General features: G+C 33.2%; 2 protein-coding genes across 2 annotated transcripts; both read left to right on the top strand.

The window, feature by feature from the left end:
• The first annotated feature begins 3,262 nt into the window (after positions 1-3,262).
• On the top strand, positions 3,263-5,393 carry LOC18592768 (GDSL-like Lipase/Acylhydrolase superfamily protein). Its single transcript, XM_007019642.3, has 5 exons — positions 3,263-3,603; positions 4,202-4,329; positions 4,412-4,651; positions 4,736-4,988; positions 5,073-5,393. The coding sequence occupies exons 1-5, from the start codon at positions 3,354-3,356 to the stop codon at positions 5,294-5,296; spliced, it is 1,095 nt and encodes a 364-aa protein (XP_007019704.3). The 5' UTR covers positions 3,263-3,353; the 3' UTR covers positions 5,297-5,393.
• A 185-nt stretch (positions 5,394-5,578) lies between these two features.
• RAD52-1 (cobalt ion binding protein) lies at positions 5,579-8,877 on the top strand. Its single transcript, XM_007019641.3, has 4 exons — positions 5,579-5,983; positions 6,902-6,939; positions 7,049-7,143; positions 8,333-8,877. The coding sequence occupies exons 1-4, from the start codon at positions 5,739-5,741 to the stop codon at positions 8,474-8,476; spliced, it is 522 nt and encodes a 173-aa protein (XP_007019703.1). The 5' UTR covers positions 5,579-5,738; the 3' UTR covers positions 8,477-8,877.
• Positions 8,878-13,699: the final 4,822 nt, after the last annotated feature.

Here is a 13,699-nt window from a genome sequence, read left to right as displayed (position 1 = left end):
ATTGAGATTGTCAGAGCCAAACCCATTTTGACTTTGTTTGAAGAAGTTAGAGTGAAGATGATGAAAAGGTTCAATAATAGGTATGAGAAGGCATGCGCATGGGAAGGCCAAGTGACCCCAAAAATTAAGAAAAAATTAGATTCTGTCAAGTATAGTGGGAGGTTTCCTAAGGTTGTGCCTACCTCAGATAGTGAGTTTAATGTGTTTCAAGGTAGCAAGACTTATGCAGTCAGCTTAAGGGTGACTAGGGTAACCTATCCTTGTGGTGTTTGGAATATTTCAAGACTTCGTTACAAGCATGCAACAGCTTGCATAACTTACAAGATGATATTCACCAATATTGTGACAATTACTATTCTAAAGAGAGTTTCATGCTAGCATACACTGATTACATTCACCCCATACTTGACATCACAATGGCTAAGTTCAGAGGGTAGGTTGATCCAATGGATCTTTTAATGCTTCGTTGTATACCTAGCAAACCAAAGAAAAACAAAAGAAGGAAACTTGGGGAAAGGCCATCTGAATCTATCAATGCTGGGAAGAAGAGCATTGCTAGGTGCACTTTTTACTAAAGGCTTGGTCATACTAAAAAGAAATGTCTTAAGGTTCCTGTAGGACATAATAGGAAGGTAATTCCTACAACTCATTTAGTTTTTTAACTTAGACATTAATTATGCAACTAATACATTTTTATATTTTAAATTGAAGTTATATACCTTGTCTAAGTCTTCATCAAAAGCTCTTAGGTCTGTATTAAGAGTTGTCAGTGGGTTTACATCAATAACTACAAGGGGACCTTTTGCCAATATGAAAGGAAGACCTATTACTACTACTCTCGGACATGGTGGTGGTGGTGGTGGTGCTATTGCTGGAGGGCATAGTGGTGCTGCTCAAACTGCTAAATCTACTTCATGAGCAAGAAGACCTTCATTTGTTACTGCTTATGCTAGACATGCTACCCTTGCTTCCTTGATAATGAATTCTGTGAATACTCCATTTGAATTTGGTGCTGATGGTGCTGAAGTGTCTTTAAAGTTGTTAATATGCGAATATGTGAATCAAATACAATTAAGGTTTTTTGTGGTGTTTTTAATGTCTAAAATGTAATTACAAAGGATGCTTTATATATTTTTGCCTTTATTTGTCTTCAATTATCTAGAGATGTGATATTAGATACTGATTATTGACTTTGATGTTGGACTTATTGGGAATGATCCTCTTTTGTAAAGCTGATGACATGGTTCTTTTGTAAAGCTATTGATCCCTCTATGCTCAAAGGTTTAGGGAAAATAGTGGTTCTCATGTGCACAAGAGACCTGATGCAATTTTTGTATAGGATATATATTGAATATCAATGCAAATGATATTACTTTATGCAATTATTATATATTATACATATTGAATATAAATGCAAAGATGATATTACTTGTTAGGAAAAAAAAACCTTTGCATTAACTCTTATGTTGAAGTATACAACTGTCATCACAAGACAAAAAACTCAAGATATTGAAATGCATTGCTATCTTTATATCCATTCAATATTTCAATATTTCAACAATTTTGCGTTCAATATTTCAACAACTTTTGCATTCAATATTTCAACAACTTACAACAACTTTTATTAAACAAAATTACATTTAAATGCCTTAAAGTCTTCCTATTTTTTCTTCCCATCCCATCTTTTTAGGGCATTTTATCAAACACCATTCAAAATGCCCTTCAACTTTCATTTTCTCTTCCTCTTTTCCAACATTTTGCACCTACTAGAGAGCTTCCATTTCAAGAACCACAGACGAATGTAGGTAATGCCCATATGGACCTTTTATTTTTTGAGCTACCACACCCACTAATCTATAGTTATGGAAATGGAAGTTCTCTAGCAAGATTGCAGCAACAGAAGCTTGAAACTTAAAGGTAAAATCCATCTCTGGTTCTTAAAATAATATTTTTCCTCCATTACTTTCATCATTTCTTCTTTTGTGGAGTGGCAAAAATCATCAGGAATTTTGAATTTTTAGCTCATCCATCCGTGGTTCTTCAAATAATCTTTTTACTCGATTAGTTTCATCATTTTTTCTTTTGTGGAGTGTCAAAAATCATCAAGAAATCTAAATGTTTAGCTTATCCATCTGTGGTTCTTCAAATAATCTTTTTTCTCGATTAGTTTCATCATTTCTTCTTTTGTGGAGTGTCAAAAATCAGTAAGAAATCTAGAGCCTTTTGACAAGAAATTTGGATTTTCAGCTTTTGATTTGAGGCAATTTGTTTCAGTAAGAACACTAAAGGAAATAAGGGTAAAATTGTCTTAAAATTCATCAAAAAAAAAAGACTGACGGAAGAATAGATGGCTCGACTTATCTATCGAGTGAAACATATTCTTTTTGGATAAATTGTATATTTTGAAAACTAATAGACCTGCGTAAAATTATGACCAAACTTAAAGGTGTTAGGGTATTTTACCCTAAAATAAAAAGATAAAAACTTATTTTAATATTATGCCTTGTTATTTTGACATAAAAAATGTTAAATGATTTGTTATTCTTTTATTATTTTGTAACTAATGTTGAGAATAGACCGTCAAAATAGAAAAAAAGTTAAAAAGACGTGATAAATGTTTTACCATTGATTTGACTTAAAACACGTGTCCTCAGGTTCGGAAGATAGTAATAAATTAATAGTGAGAGCACCATTTGTGAATGGGGAGTGGGGAGGATTGCATTTATTTCCCTTTGTTATAACTGACAAAGATGCTAACCGCATCAATCTCACATGACTCACCTGATCATCTTTTGTCCAATTAAATATTCAATTGAACATAATTAAGTAATTTGTTAGGACCTCAATTGATTTAAATAAAAAGGATAGGTCTACAAGAGAATTTGTTTCCCATCATTAAAGTTGTAACCGGGGAATTGACTCCAACCCTCTTCTCAACGCAATTGCCTTGTTTCCTTTCTTCTTCTCGTTATATCTCTTGGGCTAAAGGTCCTACCATTTCCATCATATTTAGCCCAAAAGTCATAAATTTATCAAAAATTTCCCCTACATGCCTCGTTACTCACTTGCAAAGTAAAATAACTTGACATACAAACAAGTTAAAGTAAAAAAAAAACAGTAACGGTCCTTGACAATAGCACCCAAAATTGAGGAAAAAGGTATAGACAAAAGCAATATTTTATGGAGTCTTACGTTTACTTATCGGTTTCAAAATGGATACATAATCCCCTTTTATCTTCACCTTCATGTTGTTATCTTGTTCAAACTCACCTCTTCCGGTTCAAAGCTAGATAGAGGTTAAAAGTTTCATAATTCTCTTTCTATATCCATATTGTTTTTCCTTGTTTTAAACTATGGGTATTGATCTGTACCAACGAACGTGGTTCATTACCTTTGTGATTGTGATTTTTCAGTACTCAAATGGAGTTGCAGGGTCAGAACGAGCTCCGGCACTGTTTGTGTTTGGAGACTCATTGGTTGATGTTGGCAACAACAATTTCCTTAGCTCAATTGCCAAGTCTAACTATTTTCCTTATGGTATTGATTTCAATATGCAGCCTACTGGAAGATTTTCTAATGGGAAAACCTTTGTTGACATAATTGGTAAGTTTTCTACGCTCGAAATATATGCAACTCTATCACTCTTTTCATTGTCTTTTTAATTGCTCTCTCCAATCTTTATTTTTCAGTTGTTAAAGGAGTGATTACATATGCACAAGAAATAATGAGGGGTATCAATTTGTTTTCAACAAGTTTATCATTAACGAGGATGCCTCGTCTCAACTATTTCTTCCCATTGTTTAATAAATTTATATTCGATCGATGCATTGAATAATTTATATACTATCAACAAATTAATAAGAAGCATCACTTTGTTGTTATGAAAATATAAAAATTTACAACAATATTTATTTGTTTAAATTCTTAATAGAATTAATTTTCTCTTTCTTCTATGTATTATGTTTATAGATAAAAACTTAATTCTTTAATTTTTTTTTTATTGACGTTGTAAGTTATTTATATATACATTAAATTTATTATTCATAGATAGATATACCAATGATAGGCGTTAATTTATTGATTATCTTGAATGGAAGTGAGAATTGTTTAAAGGTTGCAATGGAATTCATCTTGCAGTGGGCAACTACTAATTATGAAAGGGTTTTTAAGCTGTTATGATATAAAGATGTTGTACATGCAGGAGAGATGTTGGGAGTACCTTATCCTCCAGCCTTTGCTGATCCCAACTCAGTCGGAGTTAAAATACTGGGAGGAATGAACTATGCTTCGGCAGCCGCTGGCATCCTTGATGAGACAGGCCAACATTACGTACGTATTTTTCTTACCTAATTCTCACTTTTGCTACCATATTTCCATAGATTTTCTAGTTTCTATTGAATGAGCATCACAGGGAGCACGGTATAGCCTAAGTCGACAAGTCGTGAACTTCGAAAGCACCTTGGATCAACTACGAACAATGATGGGGAGCAATGTGACAAATTTCCTTGCCAAATCCATAGCCATTATGGTGTTCGGGAGCAATGACTACATCAACAATTACCTCATGCCGTCCATCTACTCTTCTAGCTACACCTACAGTCCTTCAGAATTTGCCAACCTTCTTCTGAACCACTATGGGCGGCAACTTTTGGTAAAAATTCGTAATTTGAATTAATTAATTTGTTGGAGCAAACATATATATATATATGTAAGGCAGTTTATGGAATTGATGCAGGCACTGTACAGTGTAGGACTAAGGAAATTCTTTATAGCTGGAGTTGGACCTCTTGGTTGCATCCCCAACCAAAGAGCCACCGGACAGGCAGCGCCTGGAAGATGCGTTGATTACGTTAACCAAATTCTGGGTACCTTCAACCAAGGGATCAAATCACTTGTAGAGCAGCTAAATAACCGTCCTGGTGCAATCTTTGTGTATGGCAATACCTATGGTGCTGTGGGTGACATCCTAAATGATCCCTCCACTTACGGTATGTATGTATTGGATTAGACATCTAATTCAGGGAGAGATCCCTCCGTGATCCATCATTGAGTAGTTATATTCATTCTTGCAGGATTCAGTGTTGTTGACAAGGGATGCTGCGGAATAGGGAGGAACCAAGGCCAAATCACATGTCTGCCATTTGCATATCCATGCCCGGACAGAACCCAATACGTTTTTTGGGATGCTTTCCATCCAACGCAAGCTGTGAATTCAATTCTAGCCCGTCGGGCTTTCTATGGGCCTCCATTGGATTCTTATCCGATCAACATCCAGCAAATGACTCTTTTCAACTGATTTTCCTTCATTTCTTGTGTTTCTTTATTAACTGCTTGGCTCCATGCCAAACAATCAATTTCAGTTGTTTAGAATGGTAATGTTATTAAAATTAAAATTGCTTCAAACCAAAAATTAAATCATTATATTTTCATTATAAAGAGAGGTAATGTTATAATTGAAAAAATAATATATAAATATATATTTTGATCATTCGAAAATCAAAGAGATGGAATGCACTTTTTAAACCAAAAGGGCCATGTGGACTTTTTTACACCGCAACCAATGTGCTTTGGTCGGACTTGAAGAACAAAACTCATTACACATGAACTGAATGCCTCCTGACCTGTCGTCTTCCAGACAACAAAAAAAAAAAAAAAAAAAAAAGCCCACCTGAATTATTTGAAAACTTTTGAAACAGGGGCTTTAGACTTGCTGTCCTCTGATTTCGTGGAAAGGGAAAATGGCTTCTTCAATGGCAATTAAAACCCTGGCAAGATCACCCATGAGTTGTTCTCCTTTCAGAAAATCTCTGTCTTCCCTTTTACGAGTCGTATCCTACTCAAAAGAGTCGTACGACGATGCCATTCCCACAGCAGGAATCAGCAGACCCCTCTCCGAGATTCTCAAAGAACTCAACAAAAAAGTCCCAGATTCCCTCGTCAAGCTCCGCATCGAAGATGGCTTCAGTATCAAATACATCCCCTGGTCATCTCATTATTCTCTCGCTCACTCTTTATTTACTAAAATTTGGTCTTCCTTTATTTTGTTTTAGGTTGTTTAATAGTAACTAGTTTTATTCCTGTCAATCCCCTGTGCTATCAAAGCTTCTCGTAATTTATCTGTTGTTAAAAGAAACAAAACTGCAAGGCTATGATTTTCATTTTAATCCGGTGGTTATTCTGTAAAATGGGAAGCTGGTAGCTAAGCCTGAGAAGATCAACAACTTTACTTGTAATTTATCTATGAGGGGTGTAGGATGATTACTGAAAGTTTTGGATTTTGTGTTCTACTAATGTAAGCGTAAGGGACAGCATTGGGAGTTTTAGAATTTTTGTTAGTGTTTGGATTTGGGAACCGAATGATAATGAATTCTACAGAAAAATTCAATTACAAATGGATTGTCATGTTTTGGAGCAATTGTTTGTTCGGTTATTGCAGAGCAAACTGCTGATTTAAAAGGAACTCCGAAATATTCATTATTCCACACATACTCTTTGAGGTTTTCTTTTAGTTACAAGTTGTAAGTAGAGGCAAGCCTGGAGCACGATTATAAAACTGTAAACAATAAGCTTTAATGCAGATATTTCATGCATATCTCTGCTATGGCCTGTGCCTTTTTTGTGCTTTAATTTTGGGGGCATAGAATGTGCTCTGCTGTGATTTCTTTTTTTTTTCTGCATCAGGCCTCATGTTTAATATCATGAAATCTGCTGCCTTCAGTCTGAGAAATTTCCATCAAAACCCTAACTAGTTTAAAGTTTGAGCCTTTCCCTTCTTTTTCCTTAGAATTTTCAGTCTTGGTGAGTTACCATTATATTCTTTTTTTTTCTCTTGACAATTTTGTCTCTCCATGGCATTTTGGGTCTTACATGGTTTCTTAATATCACGTCTTGCACTTTGCAGGCATATTGTGAATCGGATTATGAACCTACATGCTCCAGGTATGTTAAAGATTGAAATTATTCTGGCTGAAGCAATCACTATTCTTAATTTTGTTGGCTTTCCACAATTATAAAACTCAAAGCCTTTGGTATTCCACCGATTGTGCAGAATGGTCTGGTGAGGTTCGGAATATTACTTACTCTGCTGATGGAAAGTCTGTATCTGTCGTCTATCGTGTAACACTCTATGGGACTGATGCTGAGGTATCTATTCCATTTTATGATTGATACTATGACGCACATGCAGTGAACTTATATTAGTTGGCATGTGTGCTTCATTAATCCTGCTACTAAGTTGCTGGCCAAAAGCTTATATGTTGTTGACTTCCGATTAAATGATCTTTTAGCTGGATTTAGTGGACAGGTTACGCTTGAATTTGTGGTCACTCTTGTGGATAAGCTGGCAAAGGTCACTTGTCCTAATAATTGGTTGCTTCATGACAATTACTGATGCATCCAAAGACTTTTTGTTTTGTTGCTTTTTTGCTTCCAGAAGCAAAAGGAAAGTGGATAAGCAACAACCAGATGGAATGTATCCAATGATACCATTGATAGTTTAGTGACTTTACTTCTTCCCTTTTGAACTCTTAATACATTTTCAGTTGTAAGTCAATAGAATTTGTAAGTTGAAACATATACTGTTAAATTAATTGCTGAAAGATGCTTGGTCAGAATTTGAATGATACTCTAATTCAGATAATAGACATATAGATGAACACAGTTGCTGTTCATGATACTTAAGATGATTCAGTAGATAAAGGAAAGAGGGATGAGAATTTTCGCTCTTGAATGAATGGAAAAAAGGTATTCTTGTGATTCAATACTGAAACAGGCACTCCTACTAAAATTTACTTTCTCTTGTGATATAGGTTTTCCTTTTCTTTTCTTCTTCCTTTATTAAAAGGAAAACTTAAAAAATTATAGTTGACATAGTTGGCCTGCTAGATGTGAAACCTTGCAGCAGACTTGTTTGAGAGTTGAAATTCCTTAAAATTTAGGAGCAGTAAATAAACTTTCAACATGATAGTTTGATGCTTCAATAGAATTCAATATGCTTTCAGATTTCAATTGTTATTCATGAACTGGTAAATTTATTCCTAAAGACTTCTAGTTTATGTGACTATTATGCATCTTCATGGTAACTGTTTTCTTATTTCCATTGCGTTTATCTATTGCTGGATGTGTGACTCTGTAGAATAGAAAAAATTCAATAGATTTCTGAAACTTGCATGAGTTTTTTGAAGTCAAGTACTGAAAAGTTGTTAAGCTGTAGTTTATGTTACATTTGATTGTTGACAGATGAAATTTTCTTCTCTTTATTTCTTCATCTATGGCATATATATTTTGGACTAAAAGCAGCTGACTTGCGTTTGTTCTTGTACCATTCCACAAGATATATCGAGAGTCAACAGGGACTGCTTCAGTTGATGATCCTGGTTATGGAGATCCTGTACAAAAGGCTGAGGCCATGGCATTTCGGCGAGCTTGTGCACGCTTTGGGCTTGGGCTTCATCTTTATCATGAGGACATGTTGTAGATTGCTAATAAGCTCTGCTGTGCTAGGTTTGAGCTTAAACTTTCTGTTTTGGGAGGAGGCGCGATTCAAATAGCATAATGTTGCTATAATTTTGTTTGGGAAGTGAAACAGATTTTTGTAATGAAAAATGGCATCCCATACCTGGGTCAAGATAGGCTCGGGTTGGCTTGGCATGTTACATTTAGAGCCTATTGATTAGAGGGTTGTGGTGAAATTATTTATTCTGAAGTATTTGTCAACTTATTTTGCTTTGTTATCTGTAAAGATGAGCACTAGAGAAACTCAGCGCAATCTCTCCTAATGAAGTGAGCCTGTTGAAGGGGAATTGCTTATTGCTTGTGTGAAAAACAAAATAGCAGCCTATCTGTTATTATTTTGGGTAAAATACTTGACCTTTGTAAGTTTTGATCATAATTTCATGTGAGTCTATTAATTTTTAAAATAGATACTCCGTTCTAAACGTGTAAACAATGTTAATATCTAAATATGAAGTGTTTAAAATGCATTTCTTCTTTTTTAGCTCTTTTCCTTTTTCAAGTCGGTCGGTAGCGTTTTCTTGCATTAGTTAGTTACTTTGTGGTCGGATATGGTCATAGAATGCCAAATCTGACGGTGCTCCCCGAATCGAATTTCAAAGGGAGCATCGATCTGGTGCTCCTTAGGGGAGCGTTGTCATTTGACTGGATCTGATACTCATTGGTTAGATTCGGTCGCAGGATGGTCTGTCAATAGAGAGAAAATTTTTTTGAATAAAACAAAAAGAATTTAAATAAAAAATTATAATTTATATAATAATAATTTTTAAAATTAATGAAGGGTAAAATTATCTTAAAAATATGGTCACGTCATCAAATTAATGAAAATATTAACGATTGATAAACAATTGAACTTATGTATCCAGTGAAAAATAGTTTTTTGGGGTAGATTGTTTATTTTCAATACAAATGGATCCACACAGAATTATAGTTAAAACTTAAGGGGTTAGAATATTTTACTCTATTATTTATTAGTTGTCATTAGAATTTAGACAAGAAAGAAACTAGGTAAGTTTACAAGGAATCCACTTGTTTCTCTTACGTCTCTTACCATGAAAAGCATTTTTATAATAGGCATAATATTAAAACAGTTTTTAAATTATTTAAGAAAATTTAAATAACTTTTGTGACGTTCAATCAAGTTATTTTACTTTTATTTTGAATCAAATAAGCCATTGTACTTTTATATTGAGTCAAATAGTTTTTATGACTAATAGTTAACTTAGTCAAAATATTACTTATTATTTTATGCTACATGGCATGTTAATATGTCATAATGGATGTTGACATGATATGTTGACTTGGTATAATGACATATTCATATCATATTTTCACTTTTCACATCAATATCATATCAACACTATATGGATCTAAAATGACAATAGACATTTAGATTAATGATAATTAATCAATCATTAATCATAAGAGCTTATTTGACTTAAAATAAAAACACAGAGATTTGATTGAATGCAATAAAAGAATAAAATTTATTTGAATTTTCTTGAATAGTTTAGAGGCTTTTTGAGTGTTATGCTTTTATAATATAACCAAGAAAACAATTTTATATCACGTTTTTTTTTTTCTGTTCTTAAAATTTTAAAAAGCAAAATTATTTTTTAAAAATATGGTTAAATTAAAATTTTTCTTTCTTTAATTTAGTACTTAATAATGTTTAATTTTTTCACTTATTACGTCTTGATTTGACGATAGTCAACTATTAATAATAAATATTTAACTTTCACGAAAATTCTATAAGTAGTCTTGAATTTTTTATTCAAGTTTTATATTGGTCTCAATTTTTAAATATTGTGAAAATAACAATATAATCTCAAAAGAATTGTCCAACCAATAAAATAGAAAAATAAAGAAATCAATCACGCTTGTAAGAACACAAGAAATGTACGTGGTTCAGTCTTTGATTACATACATTCACGAGCACAATGACAAGGAAAGGTTCACTAAGAAAAATTAAAAGATTACAAGAACAATTTTAAATTTACAATCCTTATCCCACTTACACCTAAATCATTCTTTCTAGATTAAGTGCTCCCTAAACTCTCTCTTGATTTAATTATATTCTTTTATAGATACAAGTACAATAATCTTATCCTAATCTATTTCGAATTTGATATGCTAGTCTAGCAAGTAAAGACTATCTCAACAAAATATATTAGTCAAACTACAATTCAAAGTATCACAACAAATCTTCACCTTTGGCTTGAATTTATCAAGCTCCACCTTACTAACCAATCTCTGTCATCATCGTCATGCCCCAAAGGGCCTCAAACAATATGAATACTGATGAAGTCCAAGCAATGCTTGGACTTTATCTCGTAGATTGACTTAGTCAACATATTTGTTGAATTTTCATCTATAGCTACTTTTTTCACTATAATCTCGCCTCTGGAAACAATCTCTTGAAAGAAATTACACTTGATTTGAATATGTTTGTTTCTCTCATGAAATATTTCATTTTTAGTCAAATGTATGGCATTTTGACTATTGCAAAACACAATTGTCTATGCTTGTCCAAAATTAAGATCACTAACCAAGCTTCGAAGCCATAAAGCCTCTTTCATAGTCTTAGTCACAACCATATATTCAACCTTTTTTTAAGGGTAAAATACCCCTAACCTTCTAAAGTTTTAATCGAAATTACATAAAGGTCTACTAGTTTTCGAAATGGATACTCCGTCTCAAAAAAATATCTTTCATTGAACACATAGGTCTAGCTATTATTCAACTGTTAATGTTTTCTTTTAGTTTGATGATGTTGTAATATTAAAAAGATAATTTTACCTTTTATTAATTTTAAAAATTGCTATTATATAATTTTATTAATTTTTTTTATCAATTTAAGAAAAAGAGAAAGCCCCAATCGGGCTCCCCTATTAGGCTGGTGCTCCATTGGAAAGCCTAATTGGAGCTCCTGTGCTCTTAGGGAGCACTGATCTGATGCTCTCTATGGGTGGTTAGCCAGAGCAAGGACACTGTCGACTGGCTTGAGAGAAAGAAAATATTAGAAAAGAGAAAAAAGAGCATTTTAGACCTTTCATATTTAATATTAACGTCATTTAGACGTTTGGGGCGAAGTGACCATTTTGAAAACAAATGAACCTTTATGTAAATTCGGTTAAAACTTAAGAGGATGAGGCTATTTTACCATTTTTTTAAAAGCATCATGGATAATTTCATTATTGTAGAATAGTTAAAAAAACTACCTTTTGTGGTAATGGTGCAAGTTAGCTCATTACAAGACATAACCCCTGCCATGACTTCCCCTACATAAGTTGTAAGGAGACAAAACCATTATGTTGCCAATAGGATCAAACATAACCCTTACAAAACAAGAAGGCTTGCTCCCAAACAAAACAAAAAAGACATGAAAAACAAGCCATGATCATCCCATTGTAGTCAAATTACCTTTTTTCTATACAACCTACTAGTATAAAATCACAATATTAACAACTCTTATGATAAGGGAGTCACTACCTATGCAACTAAAAGGACAACGTACTACTTTGAATCTTTATTTTTAACGGAGTTCTTCAACAATTTGCTTATGTTAAGACATTAACCATCCAATTAAGACTTTTATAGCATTAGCATGTACACAGCTTACCACAATCACCATAGCTAGAATCACACATAAGTCATCATGAGGTAACATAGTAAGGCAACCCTGGGCAACTGTCAATAAGTAGAATAAATACCTTTTTTTGCAGTATCCGACCACCCAAAGAGAACAAGTCATTCACCAATTTTTGATTTCCAAGAAGCAAAGAAGTTATTCAAACAACAATAAAAGAAGTCTCAACATCACACATCCTCTCACCATGTATTCAACTTTAGTTGTAGAAAAAGCAACTGTTGATTGGAGAATTGCTTTTCAGCTGATTGCAAACCTTAAGAAAGTGGACACATACATCGTTTGAGATCTTTTACTATTTGGATCACCAGTAAAATTTGAATCGAAAAAGTCAACCACATTACAACTAGTGTTTACACCTTCTTCATACACTAAGCCAATATCTATAATGCCTTTTAAATATAGAAGGATCCACTACACAGCTTGCCAATGTCCTTTTTTGAATCTGCCTAGGAATCTAGTAACCACATTAACAACATGAAATACGTAACCTATTGCACACCATTACATACTGCTACTCACTGCATTAACATAAAGAATGTCAGCATGTACTTCTTCTCATCCTCCATTTGCGGTGACAAGTTTTAAATGTAACCTTAATGGAGTAGTGATGGAATTAGCGTCTGATAACTCTATGACATACAATTATTTGGGCTTGATTTTGATAGTAATTTAGCTTAGTTCTTGTAGTAATGAATAAAAATTAGTAAATTTTATTTAATTATTTTAAATTTGTTATTTTAGGTGAGTCAATCTAATCATGGTTAATTTTATACTTAATTTGGTGCTAATGTGGATAAGATAGGTTGTTATTGATTTATTTGTGCTTTTGTAGGTGTTTGAAAGAAGAAGTTTAGTAAAAGAAGGAGAGCAATTTTGAGGTGCAGACTTTTACTGCACATATTTCTGTATTTCGACCATAACTCTCTCTACAGAGCTCCAAATGACGCTATTATTAGACCATTGGAAGATAAGAGAAAAATATACAGCTTTTATATTTACCACTTTACCCAATTCGGCTTGAAAGATGGTCAAAAATCTTGTTGAAGTTGACATACTGTAGTAGTCTTAGAGCAATTACGATTTCTATTAATTAATTGGACAAGGCTATGACCCACATAATCTGATGAAGAAATTTCAGCTGAAAGTGACTTCTTTCTTCACCCAACTTGGCCTAACTTCAAAGCCTATAAAAATAACCTTTTAGAGGAGAAAAGAGGAGAACGAAGGAAACACCAGATTGAAAGTTGAGAGTCAAGCTGCAAAGTCATTGAAGCTGAGAAGATTTTTAAGGATTCAAGAAGACTTGGAAGATCAAGATTATAATTCTTGAGTTTATTCTTTTTTATTATTCTTTTATTTTCTTAGTTTGTTTTTATTGTTTAAACTTTATTCAATGATGATGTGTGACTTGATGGGGAATTAAATTGTTAATCTAAGATTATGATTGAACTCATTATGTAGTCTGAATTATTTATCTCTTTTTTGATTATGTTTGATAGATTTAGGTTGTTTATTTTATTCTGTTCTGAATGCTTC

This window comes from Theobroma cacao, chromosome 8, assembly GCF_053813885.1.
Source record: "Theobroma cacao isolate CCN51 chromosome 8, ASM5381388v1, whole genome shotgun sequence".
Classification (NCBI taxonomy): Eukaryota; Viridiplantae; Streptophyta; class Magnoliopsida; order Malvales; family Malvaceae; genus Theobroma; species Theobroma cacao.
The sequence above is the reverse complement of the archived record's forward strand: the minus strand, read 5'-3'. Positions and strand labels throughout refer to the sequence as shown.